At 33.8% G+C, this 19,398-nt stretch overlaps 3 protein-coding genes and 1 long non-coding RNA gene across 5 annotated transcripts in view; 2 read left to right on the top strand and 2 right to left on the bottom strand.

Annotated features, from left to right (window-relative positions):
- Window positions 1-1,808: 1,808 nt before the first annotated feature.
- LOC132033745 (putative pumilio homolog 8, chloroplastic) lies at window positions 1,809-8,411 on the top strand. Its single transcript, XM_059423797.1, has 5 exons — window positions 1,809-3,363; window positions 3,437-3,599; window positions 4,947-5,110; window positions 6,097-6,352; window positions 7,203-8,411. The coding sequence occupies exons 1-5, from the start codon at window positions 2,210-2,212 to the stop codon at window positions 7,308-7,310; spliced, it is 1,845 nt and encodes a 614-aa protein (XP_059279780.1). The 5' UTR covers window positions 1,809-2,209; the 3' UTR covers window positions 7,311-8,411.
- On the bottom strand, window positions 8,016-10,459 carry LOC132033746 (annexin Gh1-like). The gene is made up of 5 exons (XM_059423798.1): window positions 10,300-10,459; window positions 9,846-9,991; window positions 9,165-9,383; window positions 8,578-8,790; window positions 8,016-8,495 (listed from the first exon to the last, which is right to left on the bottom strand). The coding sequence occupies exons 1-5, from the start codon at window positions 10,373-10,375 to the stop codon at window positions 8,205-8,207; spliced, it is 945 nt and encodes a 314-aa protein (XP_059279781.1). The 5' UTR covers window positions 10,376-10,459; the 3' UTR covers window positions 8,016-8,204.
- A 1,277-nt stretch (window positions 10,460-11,736) lies between these two features.
- The window catches only part of LOC132033748 (annexin Gh1-like), a 43,577-nt gene continuing 35,915 nt past the window's right edge, over window positions 11,737-19,398 (bottom strand). The window contains exons 1-5 of one of the 2 annotated variants that reach the window (XM_059423799.1): window positions 14,269-14,427; window positions 13,575-13,720; window positions 12,863-13,081; window positions 12,289-12,501; window positions 11,737-12,202 (exon numbers count right to left, since the gene is read on the bottom strand). In XM_059423799.1, coding sequence (XP_059279782.1) covers window positions 11,912-12,202; window positions 12,289-12,501; window positions 12,863-13,081; window positions 13,575-13,720; window positions 14,269-14,344 — 945 coding nt within the window. In that variant the 5' untranslated portion in view covers window positions 14,345-14,427 and the 3' untranslated portion in view covers window positions 11,737-11,911. Of the gene's footprint in view, window positions 12,203-12,288; window positions 12,502-12,862; window positions 13,082-13,574; window positions 13,721-14,268; window positions 14,428-19,398 lie in introns of those variants that run through there. The other variant, XM_059423800.1, reaches the window with a different exon arrangement.
- The window catches only part of LOC132033749 (uncharacterized), a 41,068-nt gene continuing 35,559 nt past the window's right edge, over window positions 13,890-19,398 (top strand). The window contains exon 1 of the long non-coding RNA XR_009408862.1: window positions 13,890-14,001. This is a non-coding gene — a long non-coding RNA (uncharacterized LOC132033749). The remainder of the gene's footprint in view (window positions 14,002-19,398) is intronic.

The raw sequence follows: 19,398 nt of genomic DNA, 5'->3' as shown, positions 1-19,398 counted from the left end.
ATTTATTATCAAGGAGACAAAAAAAATGCATATGAAATAACACAAATTTTAACAATTAATATAAATCCTATAATGATTTGACTTTACATGGAATTAGGATCTATTAAACGATTTCAAGTTGTTAGATCCTGAATCGCAGGTACTAACAACCACATTTTGGACAATTATCCATTTGGCGGAAGTTTTAGTCACATTAGTTCTTATCGTATAAAAGTGAAATTTAACATTTCTTATACTCTTTTTTTTTTTTTTAAATTGTTTTTATTACATAGGCAGTAGGGGAAGGGAAAATGGGAGGGGATTACAATGTGGGGATTCGAACTCTCACCAACAAGGTAAAAGTTCAGGTAGCCAACCAACTGAGCTACTAGATCCCTACACATTTCTTATACTTTACTTTATTCTCAGACAGCGAATTTGACCATCTCATAATTACATATTCAAAAGTTTCTTGATACTTTTCGCCTTCGCAAATAACACAAGCATCAAAATACGAATAAGGATAAAAAAAACCTGATAGCCTGTTTGTTAAACTTTTGGAAAGTTAAAAGTATCTTTTTAGTTTTAAATATTTTATTTTAAGGAGTTGAAATGTTTGGCTAAGTTTTTAGGAAAAAATAAACATTTTTAAATAGTAACAATTTTTTTTTTTTTAAGAACGGGAAAAGGCAGTTTTTCTCCGTAATCACTTCGGGAATCTTGACCAACACAAATTATTATTCTAATATTGGCAAAAGTGCTTCTCAAATTGGTTAGTCAAATAAGAAATACTACTTTTTTAAAGTACTTTTTTGAAAAACACTTTTAATATTTTTCAAAATAAACAGATTTTGAATGTAAGCTATGACATAAATTTTCAAGATCAATTAAATTTGTTGACAATAGCCTGCCTCATCTTTTAGATTATTTTAATAGACTATAAAACATTTAAGTGTTTATGAAGGGGCATGTTTGTACTTTCATTTGATAGGAGAAAATTTAGTAAGTCGGTTATGGGAGGTGATCAAGCTTAGCCTTTGGATCAGCAACTAAATATAGTAGTAACGGAAAAACTAAAGGTTGCTTAAGCAATACTAAAACTAGTTAAATCTAAATTGCATCTGTAATTTCTTAGCAATCACCATCAATTAAAAAAAAAAAAAAACCCTTCTTTTGTTTTTTCCGTAGTTATTAAGAGAAAAAAAATAGAAGAGGAGGAGATATTAAGGGTGTGTTTGGGACGGGGGAAAATATTGAAAATACTTTCAGAAAATATTTTTCACCTTTTTCAAGTTTGATCGGTCAAAATGTTATCAGAGACATTTCCTCTAAGAAAACAAATTCTTGAAAATGAGGAAAATGTCTTCTCTAATGGAAATAGAGAAACTACGTTTTATAAGTGACATTCGAAATTAATCTTCTCCTTTTCACCTACCCAACGCCCCTAATCCCACCCATTAACCATCCACCCCCGAACACCCACTCTCCTCCTTCAGTATTTTGTTACATTACGTATAAACTCTTTCTACCTTCCAATGTAGGAGTAACATCTTTGTGCACTCCACCCTCCCTAGATTCCATTTATGAAATTACACTGGTATGTAACGTTCTTAGAATAATATTTTTTACTTTTTAAAAAAATACTAGAAAATAAGCAACAAACCCATTTATTTTTCAAAAATTATTTTAGAAAAACATTCCCATAAAAAGCACATTTTCTTTCATACCAAACACACCCTTTAAAAAAAAAAAAAAAAAACTGTTTTGTCAGATTCAGAGCCACCTTTTTCTCTCTCCCTTTTTCTCTCTCTCTCTCTCTCTCCTTTTTCCACTGTGTGTGTGTGTGTGAGTGAGTACTGAGTACTTACAAATACAAATACTACGAAACTTTGCCTCTTCATTTTAATGGCGTGAGTTAGCACTACCATAACCAACAACACCACCACTCTTCTTCCCACTCATTACCAAACACCCCATCTCTTCTTTGAATACCCAAAACCCCAAAATAACAAAGAAAAAAAAAATCTTCCTTAATTCCTAATGCAAACTTTAATTTTCTGATCACCAACTTTATGTAATCTTTCTCTGATATTTCTAGGTCCTGTATAAGTCTAATGTATTGTTCTGGGTGTTCTATGTTTTATGTCTTAGAATAGTTGTCTTGTTACACGTACGTGTATTTTCTGTCTGTTTGTTTGCTATATATAGTGAAGAGTTTTGTGTTGTTGTGATGTATAGAGGTAAAGAAAAGGGCATTGAAGGAAAAATGAAAGGTCATGAAGAAATTATGTTAAGGATGTTTAAGGAAGATGTTTCATATTTGAATCATCATAATCAGTATGATCAGTTCTCTCCTTCAGGTTCAAGTTCTTTTTCTGGTGGGTGTGGTTTTTATGGTGATGATTTAGCTGATTCTTGGAATGTATTTGATCACAATATTCATCATCAAGGACTAGTTGATACTACTACTAAAGGACATTTTGGTTCTGGTTGGTTTAATGACCAAGATTTTGATAAAGTTGTTGACATAGGTGCTCTGTCTCAGAGATTTTATGGTATGAATATTGATGATAAGGTTGGATTTGGTGATGGTTTTTTCAATGGAACAGGAAATTCGGATCATGGTATTTCTGATTTTCAAGTGTCATCAGGTGTGTTAGGTCATAGGAACACATTGAGTGGACAGAGAGGTGATTTTTGTGATTCAATGGGGCCTATTTGTCAGGAAGAAAAAATTAATTATGAATACTTGTGTAACATGAATAGGCCATGTAGTAACAATGAGGGTCTTCAATATGATGATGTTGTTGTTGATAGGAGATTTTTTAGCTCGTTACATGGTTCTAACTTGATAAATCCCAGTAGGATAGGATTAAGTTCTGAATGTGATTGTTCAATTGCTAAGCAAAGGATTAAATCAGTAAATAACCCTTTTTCTCCATTGCCAAATTCAAGAATCCAAGATAGTTATAGTTATGAAGACAGCTTTATTCTTCAAGGGGAATCTTTAAAATATGGTTCTGAACAGAGAGGTTTACTAAAGGGTCACAAGAAAAAATCAAGAAATGAGGCTAAAATAGAAAGGTTGCAAGAAAAGAAACCAGCAAGGGAAGGAAATGTAGAGAAAAATATGTATTTGGCAGCAAAAGATCAGATGGGGTGTAGGTATTTACAGAGGATATTTGATGAAGGGACATCTGAAGATGTTCAGATAATATTTAATGGAATTATTCATTATATACTTGAGTTAATGAAGGATCCATTTGGTAACTATCTTGTTCAGAAATTATTGACTGTTTGTAATGATGAACAAAGAATGCAGCTTGTGCTTATGGTGACTAAAGATCCAGGAGAACTTGTGAAAACATCTAGAACAACACATGGGTAAGCAAAATTTTGTTGATTCTTGAACTGTTTTTTTGTTTTAACCAAGCTGTAACTGTTTCTTTGATTTCAGGACTCGTGTTGTGCAAAAGTTAATTGAGACAATGAGGACCAGGCTGGAAATTTCCTTAGTTATAAGGGCTATTCAACCTGGTATTCTTAATCTCATGATGGATGTCAATGGAAATCATGTGATTCAACGTTGCTTGCATTGTTTAAGCAAGGATCATAACAAGGTGTGACATGCATCATTTTCTTATTTAACATAATAACTGGAGTTGTTAGGTGGAATTTTTGATAAACATGTTACATTCATGTGCTTTAGTTACCTTTTTGGTGACACTTTGGCTTAAATTTAGACCACCTTTTTTGGTACAATTTGAAGGCAAAATAATGTCATGAAACATAGTTGATATTACTTATCTGTGTTAATGTGATTTGTCTTATGCATGATATATCAGCTAAAAGTTATCCTTATCTTTTAAATGTTTCTTAAGGGCAGTATTATTTAATTTACGTTCTGACTTGGTTGCTCTAGAGGGGTCATTCATCTGTTTTTTACTTACTGAATTTTGAGTGGCTTGGCTGTGCTAAGGAAAGTAACTTTTTAGTGTGTTCATTAGTGTAAAAGGGTAAAGTTAAAAGGTCCACACTTAAACATGTAGTGGAAATACACATGTTGACCAATTCTCCAACCAAAGACCAAAACATTGCATGTCAGCATCAGATGTCTGTCAAAAAAATTTCTCTGTTTCCAAGAAAAACAAATTGTCTGTCCAGAAAATAACCGAGTCCTTGAGGATAAATAAAGCTGCAGAAAAATGGAAAAAACTAAAAAAAAGTTTGTCATCCTGACAATATAGGAACATCATGCTAGAGTTTGTATATTAGAAGCGGAGTGATAGTATTCTCACCTTGATACATTGTTAATGTACTAGATATTTGGTTTTCATTTGGTTCTGCTACCATTATTCTAGGTATCTAAACTGTCTAATCTAAACTGACTACGTTTTTAAAGCCTGCACAGCTAGTATTTGGCCTTAAGGTTTTCCTTAGATGTGATAAAGATGTACATTTCCTTGATGAGGTTGGTTGGTATACATGTACATGTTGGTGCTCTGTGCTTGACAAAGTTTGTAAAGCAATAGACTCCAAATTCACAAAGAACTGGATTATGCTATTTCTAAAGCAAGGTGAAAGGAGTGGCTATCGTTTATCTGCATGTTATGTGCTTTTCTTCAGGTGTTTTGCTTGACAGATTGATAGTTTCAGCAACCTGCAGATCTTCAGTTATAGTAATATGTACATCTTTACTTTCAATATCAACTTAATTTCTTATCACATGGGATGTACTATATCTGAAGCAGAACATGTGGGCCTTTGTTGTTGTTGGACAATATTCATTTCAACAGAATATCTACATGGATGGGAAGTATCTTGGGGAGATCACCCTAGTTGTGCACATAAACCAGTTTGGATTTTCATATCTGTAAAATACCTACTCAAGAAATATAGTTCAATTAGCTTTTATAGTATTTCATTATTTATTCTGAAACTGGTCTGTTCATTGAATCACTATGCAGGTTATATTTGATGTTGCGAGTAAGCATTGTGTTGATATTGCAACACATCGTTATGGATGCTGCGTGTTGAATAAATGCATCACTTATTCAACTGGGAAGCAACGTGAGAAGTTGCTTGTTGAGATTTGTTCCAATGGGCTTAAGCTTGCTCAAGATCCTTTTGGGTAAACTTAAGAACTTCTGCTTTGGTCCTTTACTTTATTGATCTTTTAGCTTCTTAAGATAAGTTCGAGGCAAATGGGTCTTGCTAAAGAAGCAAATTTTGGTTTAGTATCATGATGATGGCATTTAGTGTGCAGATAAACTGTTAACGTCTGCTGTTCTTAATGCATCTATGTGCAAATTTTTGGAACTTTTTTTAAACCTGCATACTCTAATTATTAGCACATTGTGTAAATGTGATATTCTTCCAGAATCATGTTACATACACCATGTTACCACATTTAAGGCTAGCTATGCCCCTTGATATAGATTACTAGTGATCAAATGCCAGGACACCCAATGGAAGTGTGTGAGACTATTTACAGAATATGGCTCAGCAGTTGGCCTTTTATGGTTTCGTATATCCTACATCAACTTTTAGGAACATATCTTGATTGACAAATTTAACAGTCATCCAATGCAAAGATGATTCCAACAAACTCTGCAATAAGTACATGCTTGTTTGTGGACTTCTTTTTAGATGAACATCAGAACAACCGAAAATTCGTTTGAACTTGTATGCATTCCTTCCTATATTGGCGGGTAATCAAATTTCTGCTCCTTCATTACCAGAATTTGCTTAAGGAAAGTATACTCTAGATTGTTTCACTTCCTGGTAGTAGAGCTTTTCTTTTTCTCTACTTGGTCATGGTAGTGGAGTTCAATGGCGACTCTTTCAGTCTCTAATTTAATACTCAAGTGCACCACAAATAAGCAACTTTTCTATCTTTTTTACTTTGTCTACGATGATCGTAAACTATGCGCACACCTCATAAATATTTGCCTTTTAATATCATTAACTACCTCAAGAAAATTATATATTCTGTGTCAGTTTTATCTTTTCCTTACCGCAACACGAGGTGTTGCCTGCATAGTCATTTGTCGTGTCTTTTTGATCTGCTTCCTTACATACTAAAATTTGTTCGAATTTTCTCAACTCATAATGCAGGAACTATGTTGTTCAATTCATAATAGAGTTAAAAATACCCTCTGTTGCTGCCATGTTGCTCTCTCAGTTTGAAGGGCGTTATGTATACCTCTCAAGGCAAAAGTTTAGCAGCCATGTTATTGAAAAGTTGCTGAAGTGTTTTGAAGAAAGCAGGTCGAGAGTCATCAATGAATTAGTCTCAGAACCTCATTTTGATCAGTTGCTGCAAGATCCGTTTGCTAACTACGTGATTCAGTCTGCACTTTGTGTTACTAAGGTTAGCATATGAACTTGTTATGTTTCTGCATGCCTTGATGTTTTTAAAGTTATTATGTTGCCATCTACTTGGGTGCTTCACGCTCTGATTTACATCTACTATTATAAACAGTGATAGCATTTTTGTCTCATAAAAGAACCTGGAGATAAATTTCTGAAGCTTTCACTATAGTTATATTATGTGCTTTGGAATCTTGAAAACTAGAGAAACCGTCTAGTTTTTACAATAATATTTTAATCAAATATTTTTTTCTCCATAACAACCTTTCCCTGTGAAAGGTCGAATCGGTATATATTTCTGTTTCCTCTCTACATTTTCCAAACAAGTCTTGAACCGAGGCTATATGTGAGTATGTATTTGGTTCAGCTCCAACATTACATGTTGGCCATTTATTAGTTGAGTAACACTTTAAGCATGTATGGATTCTGATAAAACTTAAGGTAAGATAGATTTCTGATTAAATGAGTCAGATTTTCTGAGTGATATCCTTTGAGCCCCAGTCTTCCTTCCAGCTGAAAAGAAGAGTGAAAAAGAAAATGTTTTCTTTTTCTAATTCCTAAACAAATATTATAATGCTCTCCTTTAGAAAGATGGACACTTTTTCTCAAGGTTGACTTGAATCCAACTAGATGTGTTGGGTAATAATTTGCTGATGCTTCTATTTTAAAGGGTGTCTACTTGTTCAGAAGAATGAAGTCAAAAACCTGTTGGGAAGAATTGACAAATTCATTTCCAATTGGAAATGCTTTACTTAAAAATACATCGACGAGAGACATGACTTGGTAAATAAAACAGGACGATTGTTTCAGTGTTTGCATTCTTAATCCTTGTACTTTTTACTTTGAAATAGGGATCCGTTCGAGCTATGTTGCTTCATGCTGTGCGGCCTCACATGCTTCTCCTGCGCACCAGTCCATACTGCAAAAAGATCTTCTCTCGGCGACTACTGAAAAAGTAATGCTCCAAGCGAGAGTAAAATGTTGTTGTTCTCTTACTATTTACCTTATCTATTTAGGTAACTGGATGTGGAATGTATCTTATCTGTGATCCTCTTATGGTGATCAGTAACATATTAGACTGTTGTATGTCATGCAAAATTTTGGTTGATGCGTCTTTGTATGATGCACTGTCTTTTTGCTCAAACTTTCGGCAGTGTAAGATTGTAAGGGATGGTGACGATATCTTGACTTTATCTAAATTAAGTTCCTGTTTCTGTTACTGGTCATTCATATTTCACAGATGTTCAACAGGTTGAAGCTACTTGATTCTTTTGTATGATTTTAATGCTTATCAGGTGTACTTAACATCATGGGAATTGGCCAAAGAGAGAAAGCAATCTTCAACTCTTTAAGCTAGGTGAATGTTTGCTTTACTTGACAGTGGGAATAGATGACATATATATATATATAAAGGATATTATGCCAACAGAAAATGCGAAGATTTTCTAGTGCTATAAAAACTAACTTTTTTAATGATATTGGACTAAGATCAGTTTAAACGAAGTGACATGGATAGTGAAAATTCATATAACTAGCCTCAGCTTGCTTGGAATTGAGACGTAATTGTAGCAATTTGATGAATGAAAGATCAATACGATGGATGCAAATCATTAGAAAATGTCCTATCAGTATAACTGGGTGCAAGACGAACTGATGGATGCAAATTATTGCAAAAAAACATATTTAGATAGCAGAAGGTTGCATATTCAAAGTATCTCACAAGAAAAACAGAGGACTAAAAGCTCAAGTGAAACAGAGTACACTCAAATCATCAAACTGATGCCAACTCTCAAATATAGGGGATAGCATATATTTATTCTGGTCATTATAAAACAGAGGTGAGCAAATCCTCTTCATTCCTCCTCTTGTCCAAGCAGAGCCAACAACATACTCTCATAATCTCCCCTTGTGTCTTTGGCAATGGCACGACCAAGAGGGATGCTATCCCTCTTCTGGTACTCATTAGCGATATTTTTCAAATCAACTTCAGCCCTTGTTGCAATAACTCGGGTCAGATGATCTTCCTCTGTCCCTCTCCTGTTAATGGCATCACGAAGAACCTCCACGAAATAGTGTTCGGGGTAGACAAGGCCTTTTATGGTGGCCCTCAATAGTGCAACAAACTCATCCTCATCTTCCAATTGCTGCACATTGTTAAAAGAACTCCATAATTACAGCAGAAAGGGGTATGACTTAAATCAATGGAGCAATGGATGGAATCTTTACCTTTAGGATATCCTCTTCGTATGCATCTTTGTAATGATTCAAAGTAGCATTGATTTGCGCTTTGCTCCGCGTGGCTAAAATTCTAATGACCTCATCGTCACTGTAAGCCTTATCGGAGATCTTCTCGTGCAGCACTTTAGCTTCTGCTTTAGCAAGGCGCAAGTCCACCTCATCTCCTCCATATCGGTAGGAGCTCACAAGAGGTACCAAGAGCTGAAAGAAGTAGCAAACTTGAATGAGTTACTCCACAAAAGTTAATTCACTGCCACTATTCCTCCAAGCAAGAGCCAAATTTAATGAACATTAGATACCCTACATTGCAAAGTGGTATCCCGTGATTCATAGACAAAGACATTCTTGCCTTGACAATATGATACAATGGCAACTTTTCATTAACCAGAACTATACACTAAAAGATGGTACTTTGTAGATAATCTGTCCTTTTCAATCTCCAAAAACAGAGCAATTGCTTCACAAACACCATTCAAGCCTCATATAATTTGACAACATAATGAATTATCGTTGAGGACTCAGATATGGAACCAAAAATGAGACTACTTGCAATTAGAATGATTTGAATGAAGTACCTTGCGGTGATCCCCGGTAGTGTGATGAGCAACATCCTCTTCGAGAGATTTCTTGTAACGAGCATGATAAGCTTCCCTTGCCAAAACCAGTTCTTTAGGAGATCTGGTACAAGCTATCTCCACAAGAACAAAGTTGCTTTTTGTCCATCTCTTAGTAGCTTCCTTAGCCAAATGAGCATCGCGCTCTGCAGGATCTAGTGTCCACACTACCACCAATTTCTGAGAGAAAATAGTCAAGAAAAAGTAAACACAAGTGTTAGCCTTCTCATCAAAGTCCACCTATGATCACAGTCAATGATAAATCAGGGATCTAGAGTCAGTGTGTTCAGAACAAGTACGACTTTACTATATGTATACATTTTTATATTTTGACATATTTATACGTAATTCAAGCCAAAAGCATGTTCTCATTCCAACTTAAAAAAACCCGTCATAGATCCACCCATAACCACAATCGAAGGTGAATCCAGGATCTAGAGTCAATGGGTTCAGATAAGTACGATGTTATTATATGTATACATAATTCAAGCTGAAAGCATGGTTTCTGTCCAACTCATAACACCCGTCACGGATCCACCTTTGATCACAGTAACTCAATTGATCAACTAAGAAAGAATTCAAACAAATTCAAGATTTTATTAAATTTGTTGATGTTATTATCATAAGGGGTAGGAAAATGACCTCAAAATCATTGGTAAGTTCTCTGTCCAACTCTTTAAGGAGATCCTCTCCAAAAGTCTCAGCATAAGTCTCTCTAATCAATTTACGTTGAGCAGCACTTCTATGACCCAAAATTGATATAATCAACTTCTCGTTTGTTCCCCATCCTGCAACAGCAAACCATCAACAGTCAACTCCGAATAAAGTTTCCAAAAGTTAAGCTTCAGTCACTTGTACATGTTAATTATTTCTGAAAGACTCACAGTATAAGATCACGCATCAATCTAATGCTTTTTAAGAAAATAAGATCTTTATACTCATAAGATAGCAAACAGTATGAAAACCAAAGTAAAGAATATACTAAAAAGATCAATAAAGCAAAGTAGTAAATCTGTATATACGTATGAACATGAGAGATCTAAGTTGACTTCAAGATTGTGAATAAAGACAAGTTATTTGAGATTACAAAATATACCTTTGAAGGCAGATCGAAGTTGTTCACAGTCTTCATTAACGGAAGGAACATCTGCTGGAACAGTAAGACTAGACATTTTTTCTGATATATGATTTGCCAAGACTCGAAAATGTAAGCTGAGATGGCATTATTTTTCCACTTCCATACTTGTCTTTTTAAAGGCAAATTAAATGAATTACATTTGCAGGATGGTCCTTCTTTTTCCGCGTAATGCGCTGTTATGTAAAGAGATCAACTTTTGGAAGATTACAAAGATCAAAGAAATAATATTTAAAACTCTTCACAATGTGAAATCTGGTTATTTTAATCATTATTTGTTAACTTTCATAACGGCAGGGCATAAATAACTCAAAATTAGTTTGGAAGATTTTTAGCCATCAAAACAAGGTAGATGGATATTTTTTACCCTTTTCCCTTCTTTTTACTTGTTTGTCAAATATATTATACAATTTATATCTGATACAATGATACTTTTATCCAGATCTTTGCAAATACAACATAGTTTAGAAATGCAAATAATATCTTGAGTGAAAAAGAAACTAATCAAGTACTTTTAAGTTTAACCTACTTTTGCTTTAATTGGATACAATACTTTATATTGAAGCATCCAAAACCTGGTGAATATGTGTTAAAATTTGCAAAATAAGATGAAAAAGTCTCACATTTGAACCAAAAATCACGGAAATTTTAATGAATTAAAGTAATGATTCTAGAATTTCAATCATTTTCATAGTAGCCGGCCACATCACATGCCACTATGTGCCATATGTTTGTGTTAATGAATAAGCAGATTTTTTTTTTTTTTTTTTTTTTTTGGGGTATATATGAATAAGCAGATCTTAAATAAAAGATCCACATATTCTCACAAGTGTCCCTACTCACCATATGTCCATATCCCTTTCACCAAATGCCGAGAAAGTTGTTTCATTCCAATTATTTCACCTTACAACTTGTCCTCTCGCATTTTCTTCTTCCTTTTCCCTTTTCTACTTTATTATTGTACATTTTATAATTAAACTGCATCAGAGATGGTTTTCATGTGCTTTTTACATCTTATAAGATTAGAATTTCAGCATCTTATTAGTAATTTTTTTTTTTGGGGGTTAATTATGATTTTCACTGGTGAATGTTTGCTTTACTTGATAGTGGGAATAGATGAGATATCAATATGACATATGTAAAGGATATTATGTCAATAGAAAACATAAAGATTTTTTAGTGCGATAAAAACTAACTTTTTTTAATGATATTGGACTAAGATTAGTTTAAACAAAGTGACATGGATAGTAAAAATTCATATAACTAGCCTCAAACTTGCTTGGAATGAGGCGTAATTATAGCAATTCGATGAATGAAAGATCAACATGATGGATGCAAAATCATTAGAAAATGTCCTATCAGTATAATTGGGTGCAAGACGAACTCATGGATGCGAAATTATTAAGAAAAACATATTTAGATAGCAGAAGGTTGCGTATTCAAAGTATCTCACAAGAAAAAAAGCTCATGTAAAACAGACCACACTCAAATCATCAAACAGATGCCAACTCTCAAATATAGGAGATAGCATTTTTATTCTGGTCATTATAAAACAGAAGTGAGCATATCCTTCTCATTCCTCCTCTTGTCCAAGTAGAGCCAACAGCATATTCTCATAATCTCCTTTTGTATCTTTGGCAATGGCGCGACCAAGAGGGATGCTATCCCTCTTCTGGTACTCATTAGCGATATTTTTCAAATCAACTTCAGCCCTTGTTGCGATAACTCGGGTCAGATGATCTTCCTCTGTCCCTCTCCTGTTAATTGCATCACGAAGAACCTCCACGAAATAGTGCTCGGGGTAGACAAGACCTTTTATGGTGGCCCTCAATAGTGCAACAAACTCATCCTCATCTTCCAATTGCTGCACATTGTTACAAGAACTCAATAATTCAATATAGCAGAAAGGGGTATGACTTAACTAAATGGAGCAATGGATGGCATCTGTACCTTTAGGATATCCTCTTCATATGCATCTTTGTAATGATTCAAAGTAGCATTGATCTGCGCTTTGCTCCTTGTGGCCAAAATTCTAATGACCTCATCATCACTGTAAGCCTTATCGGAGATCTTCTCGTGGAGAATTTTAGCTTCTGCTTGAGCAAGGCGCAAGTCCACCTCGTCTCCTCCATATCGGTAGGAGCTCACAAGAGATACCAAAAGCTGAAAGAAATTGGAAAAATGAATTGAGTTACTCCACAGAGTTCATTCACTGTAACTATTCCGATCCTCCAAGCAAGCACCAAATTTAGCGAACCTTAGACACTATACATTGCAAAGTGGAATTCCATAATCCATAGACAAAGACATTCTTGCCTTGATAATGTGTAACAAAGTTAACTTTACTAAAAGTATAGATTAAAAAGTTTATAAATTGGTGATGATATGTTGTTTTCAGTCTCCAAAAGACTGAGCAATTGCTTCATCAACACCAACAAATTAAGAATTATTGTTAAGGACGCTAACTGGATATGGAACCACAAATGAGACTACTTGCAATTGTACAATGATTTGAATGAAGTACCTTGCGGTGATCCCCGGTAGCGTGATGAGCAACGTCCTCTTCAAGAGATTTCTTGTAACGAGCATGATAAGCTTCCCTTGCCAAAACCAGTTCTTTAGGAGATCTGGTACAAGCTATCTCCACAAGAACAAAGTTGCTTTTTGTCCATCTCTTAGTAGCTTCCTTAGCCAAATGAGCATCGCGCTCTGCAGGATCTAGTGTCCACGCTACCACCAATTTCTGAGAGAAATAGTCGAGGAAAATTAAACACAAGTGTTAGCTTTCTTATCAAAGTCCTCCTATGATCACAGTCAATGGTAAATGGGGATCTAGAGTCAGTGTGTTCAGAACAAGTATGACTTTACTATATGTATATATTTTCATATTTTGACATATTTATACATAATTCAAGCCAAAACCATGGTCTCATTCCAACTCACAAAACCCGTCATAGATCCGCCTATGATCACAATCGAAGATGAATCCAGGATCTAGAGTCAATGGGTACTTACCGGTGAATCCAGGATCTAGCGTCAATGGGTTCAGGTAAGTACGATTTTATATGTATACATAATTCAAGCTGAAAGCATGGTTTTTGTCCAACTCATAACACCCTTCACGGATCCGCCTTTTGATCACCGTAACTCAATTGATCAACTAAGAAAGAATTCAAACAAGTTCAAGATTTTATTAAATTTATTGATGTTACTATCACAAGGGGTAGGAAAATGACCTCAAAATCATTGGTAATTTCTCTGTCCAATTCTTTAAGGAGATCTTCTCCAAAAGTCTCAGCATAAGTCTCTCTGATCAATTTACGTTGAGCAGCACTTCTATGACCCAAAATTGATATAATCAACTTCTCGTTTGTTCCCAATCCTGCAACAGGTAATCATCAACAGTCAACTCCAAAATTTCCAGAAGTTTCCACAAGTTAAAAGAAAAAAACCATGTCAGTAAAATTATCATAGACATCCATCACTTGTAGCACTTCCTCTTTTCCTATATTAGTTGTTATGTTTCACTTTGATATTTTATAATTAAGATTTAGATTAGATATTCAAGAATTATACTAAAAGTATTACTACACGTTGCAAGAGAAAAAATATATTTTAAACCGTTGGTCAAAATATTTGTTATATTAAAATTTTCTTCTGGAAGTCTCATCTTATGAGATCACCAATCAACCTTAATATATATTATTAAAAAGAAACAAGATCCTTTATAATCAAAAGATAGTAAACAGTATCAAAACAAAAGTATATAGAATATACTAAAAGATCTAAAAAGTGAATCTGTATATATAGTAACATCAGATTGACCAACTGGTCAGACATCTAATGCTATAAGTTGACTTCAAGAACCCAACTTTGTACAATAACATTGAATAAGATTATTAACAAGTTACTTGAGATTAAAAAATATACCTTTGAAGGCAGATCGAAGTTGTTCACAGTCTTCATTTACTGAAGGAACATCTGCTGGAACAGTAAGACTAGACATTTTTTCTTATACTATGATTTGTCAAGACTCGAAAATGTACAGCTGAGATATTATTTTTCCACCTTCCTTGCTTGTCTTTTTAAAGGCAAAGTTAATGAATTACATTTACAGGGATGGTCCTCCTTTTTCCACGTAATGCGCTGTTATGTAAAGAGATCAACTTTTGGAAGATTACAAAGATCAAGGAAATTTCTTCTATTTTATTTTATTATAGGTTATAGAACAGCGGGTATTCCGATAGGATCGTCGACATGCTATTTCTTCATCCTGCAGTAGAGAGTTCGGGGCCAAAATCTCAATCAGCCGCAATTTTCAAGAGATAGGTACAAAAATTGGGCCCCACACAAATTGAAGAGTTTTAGAAAACGTGGGCCTCAACTTTACACACTCTCAACTGCATTAATGTGTTTGCATTAATGTGTTTTCCTTAGTTTTCGTGTGGCTATTTAATTTATATCAATGAACAAGTTTAGTTGTGTAAAGCATAATACAGAAAACAAAAAGCATACTATTTATAGTTAACAAGTTTAATGGTGAGTAAAATGAACTTTTATAATGACCTCTATCTAGATAGTTGGTAAAAATGGTCCTTTTTAGAGTAATTCATTTGGGTAGAAACTAAAACTATCGATAAAGTTGTAATTTTTGAAATGATGGTACATCCATTTTTTTTGGTTTGATTTTAAAATTTTCAAATAAATTTAAATATTTTGTATAATTTTTCATCAAATTTTTTATTTTAACCGTTAATTTTATCTCTAATAGCTAATGTTCATTAGACCTTAATCCCATTTTTCAAAAGAAAGATATGAATCACATTAATTTATGTAAGAAAATAACTATTAAATTTTACCTAGAAATTTTTTGTATCTCTTATAAATTTAGTCACCTAAGTAAAGCTTATAGAATGATAGCCATTATATTAAAAATGTAGTAAAGAGTTATAAGTCGGCAAAGAATGAATTTTTTTCTTCTAATTGGAGGGGGGAGAAAATATGAAAAATATCATTAGATTTCTTTAAAATAGAAAAGACAAATAGAGTTACCGCTAATAAAGTTATTTTAAAATGTATTTCCTTCAAGTCATCATATTATAATAGAAAAATTAATCTTTTACGGTCCAAGTCATCAATTTTAGTTAAATTAATGTTAATGAATAATGACACTGAGCTATTCCAAAATATATTGATTATTTTTATTGATTATTTTATTTGTCTCAATTTATGTGATATTATTCAGCTGTGCTCGAATTTGAGAAATGAATAGAGAAAAACTTTTTAGCTTGTTATTTAAAGCAAGTCATAAATATTCGTGTGAAATTTCTATAAGATCACACAACTACATCTTTTTATTCCCCCACAAAATTAAATAATTTTATTTTGTAACTTAAAAGTTACAAGACTTTCACTTTCGTTACACAAAAGTCGCAATCCAAAAATACGGGAATAGTATAGCAAAAGCAAATTAGATCAGTAATTTGGCGTAAGAAAGTGCAGAAATATTTAAAGAACAAGTATTGAAAACAATTACGCAATATAAATAATAACACTAAATAGTCGTTGGTCCTGTGCTTACCAAACTAGTACATATTTAAAACTCTTCACAAAATTTAAAACTAATGATAATTTGGATTAAACTTATATACACGTGAATAATAATGTAATGATTGATTTTAAGTACTCCCTCTGTTACTCGTCAAGGTTCTCCTCCAGGGAGTCATTTTGACTAATCTTCGGAGTTAAATTAAACTAGATTAATTCAGTATTTTAAAATTAAAATTTAGATAAATATTATAAGTTGCTATTCTTCTCATATTAATTTGATGAAAAAATACATTTAAAATGTTGGTCAAAGTCCACGTACTTTGACTTTTGAGAAGTAAAACGTGATAAGTAAACGGAGGTAGTAAAACAATTCTAGTGTGTAGTGTACTAAAATTAATCATTTTACAAATATGAAATAAATTCAAGTGTAACGTAATAAAATTTTCAAGTACAACAGCTATTGCACAAATGTTTGTTCTTAAAGATATTTCTTGTGACCATGTTGTTGGACCCATTTGGAGAAAATATGCATGAAAATTACCTTCTTGTTTAAACGGTTATATTTGACGATCACAAAAAGTATGACTCAACATATAAGTATAACCATTGATGGATGTCCTTTCTCTTAATAGACCTGTAGTATTAATGAAATATATCCAATTTATTATCAAAATCTGACATCTTTTTACTTGTTTGCCAAATGTATTACAATTTATATCTGATATAATGATACTTTGACCCAGATCTTTGCAAATACATCATAGTTTAGAAATGCAAATAAGACCTTGAGTGAAAAAGAAACTAATCACGTACTTTTATGTTAATACTACTTTGCTTTAATTGGATACAACATTTACAAAACACTTTATATTGAAGCATCCAAAACCCGGTGAATATGTGTTAAAATTTGCAAAATAAGATGAAAAAATCTCACATTTGAGCCAAAAATCACGCAAATCTTAATGAATTAAAGTAATGATTCTAGAATTTCAATCATTTTCATAGTAGCCGGCCACATCACATGCCACAACGTGCCATATGTACGTGTTAATGAATAAGCTAAACACGAAGTGCTATATAATTTTATAATATCCTTCTGTAGATCCTAATAGAAGATCCACATATTCTCACACGTGGCCCCTGCTAAGCACCCCCTTTCACCAAATGCCGAGAAAGTAGTTTCGTTCCAATTATTTCACCTCACAACTTGTCGTCTTTGCATTTTCTTCTTCCATTTTTCCTTTTTTCTACTTTGTTATTATATAAATATTTTATAATTAAACTGCATCAGAGATGGTTTTCATGTGCTTTTTTACATCTTATAAAATTAGAATTTCAGCATCTTATTAGTGATAATTTTTTGTTAATTATGATTTCACTTGGCTTATTTGCACAAGAATAATTAACTAAAGTGATGTTGATGTATATATGTTGTTCCAAAGGAAAAAAGAAAGGTAATTAAACAAGTTAATCTGTGTATATATTATCTTCTGATTCAATATCTTGCGAGCCCTCCCTATGAGTTTGGTTGATGAAATATATATATGTGGTTCTTCGTTTAAGATAATATGGATGAGGCCATGACTACATGATATGATAGAAAATGTCATCTTCACGATATGCAAGTAATGATAGCATTCTATGTATTGTGCCTCCAAAAGTCACACCATAAATTGCCCTTTAGGCGGGGCAGGGGGTGGGGGAAAAATAATTTTGGGTACCATTAAGAATAAAGTCATTTTTAATCATGTAATATTGGGGTCTAGTGTCGGCTAAAATAGTTAGACAAGAAGAAACGAAAAATAAAAAGGAAAAATCATTGATAACTCTTGCTCTACTGGCCATTTTGATCGAGGGGAATATACGGAAAATATCAATCGGTAAAATGTTCTTTCTTTTCTTTTATGTTTGCTAGAGAAAAAATCTCAATCTGGTCATTAATTTTTGGGCAAAAAGGAAGCAAGTTGCAGGTTAATTTAACTTTTCACTCTGCCATTTAAATTATAATCTATCCCTAGTTAGAATTAGAATGCGTAGTTAAAAGTAGGGGTGCTTATCGGGCGGTTCGGTTGGATGATTGTGCTTAACGATTCGGCTTATCGGATATCGGTTTTTAAATATCTCAATTCGCTAACCAACCAATAAAATATCGGTTGGTTCGGTGTGGATTTAGTGGTTAAGGGTCGGTTAGCGGTCGGTTTATCGGTTAAGTAATAAAGTATATGAGATTTTTTTTTTTCCTTCTATTGCTCGGACTATTACATCAATACAAAATTAACAAAACACAAAAGGCTCAATATTGATAGTGCATAGGTTGCGAACTCACTGTGGATGACGCAAGAAATTCGAATTATATTAAATTCAAGATATATTAGTCCGAATAAATAAATTGTGGGCTAATATAATTCGGTTAATTATTTAAGTCCAATAAACATGGATTCAAGTAATGGTCCAATTTCATTGAGCTAGTTCATTTAATTGGGCGGCAAATGAGGAGCCCACTTTGTCAAGCCCAAGATGTCATCTTATTCAAGAGGCCCAAATTGGTGCCACGTGTCAAATGACGTGGCACGCCAAGTCAAGTAAAGAAGCCTATAGTGTCATGCAACGTGTCAAAATGATGCAGCATGCCTATTCAAATCAAAGGCCAATGAAGATGCGCCACGTGTACAAGTGACATGTTCCGGCTAATCAAATATCTACATGTCAGCTTAAATCTGATTGGTCGAAAGAAGCCTGTCCTTATCACAACTCCTCCATCCTACAACTATAAATAGGGTTCTCATAATTCAGAAAAGGACATAAATTCTAACAAGAAGCCAGGGAGGGCTCGTGGATCAAACGCCGCAGATTTCTCTACAAGCTAAAAGCATTCAAGCACTCAAGTATTTCTTTAGAAATTCTAAAGATCCAGACGAAGATTCAAGATCAAGCTCAAAAGCCTTTGAATTCAAGTACAAGTCAAGATCAAATGCATGTCTTCCACTGGGAATGAAGTAATGCCCATCTATGACCCTTGCAAAGGAAAGGACAAGCAGGAACCCAAGAAATGGAGCAAGTTAGTTCCCAAGAGTGACAACAAAGAATCTATAAACGTCAATGTCTCGCTTGTAAAGTTTACTACGAAGGTGAGCAAGAAGCAGAGTATGAAAGCAACTTCTTTCCAAGATAACAAAAGTCAAAAGTCGACCTTGAAGGAGATGCAAGAAAGAGAATACCCCTTCCTGGATTCTGATATTCCTGAAATTTTTGATGTACTACTTGAGCTGAAACTCATTGAGTTACCAGAGATGAAGCGGCCCAATGAAGCTGGAGGAACAAACGACCCGAACTATTGCAAGTATCATCGACTTGTGGGTCACCCTCTTGAGAAGTGCTTTGTCTTCAAGGACAAAGTTATGCAGTTGGCTAATGAAAACAAGATTCTGCTTGATGATGAGAAACAAGATTCTGCTTGATGATGAGAAGGCAAGTTCAAATCAAGTCTCTATCACCTTTGGTTCTTTCGAT

The sequence above is a fragment of the Lycium ferocissimum genome, chromosome 10 (genome assembly GCF_029784015.1).
Source record: "Lycium ferocissimum isolate CSIRO_LF1 chromosome 10, AGI_CSIRO_Lferr_CH_V1, whole genome shotgun sequence".
Taxonomy (NCBI): domain Eukaryota; kingdom Viridiplantae; phylum Streptophyta; class Magnoliopsida; order Solanales; family Solanaceae; genus Lycium; species Lycium ferocissimum.
The sequence above is the reverse complement of the archived record's forward strand: the minus strand, read 5'-3'. Positions and strand labels throughout refer to the sequence as shown.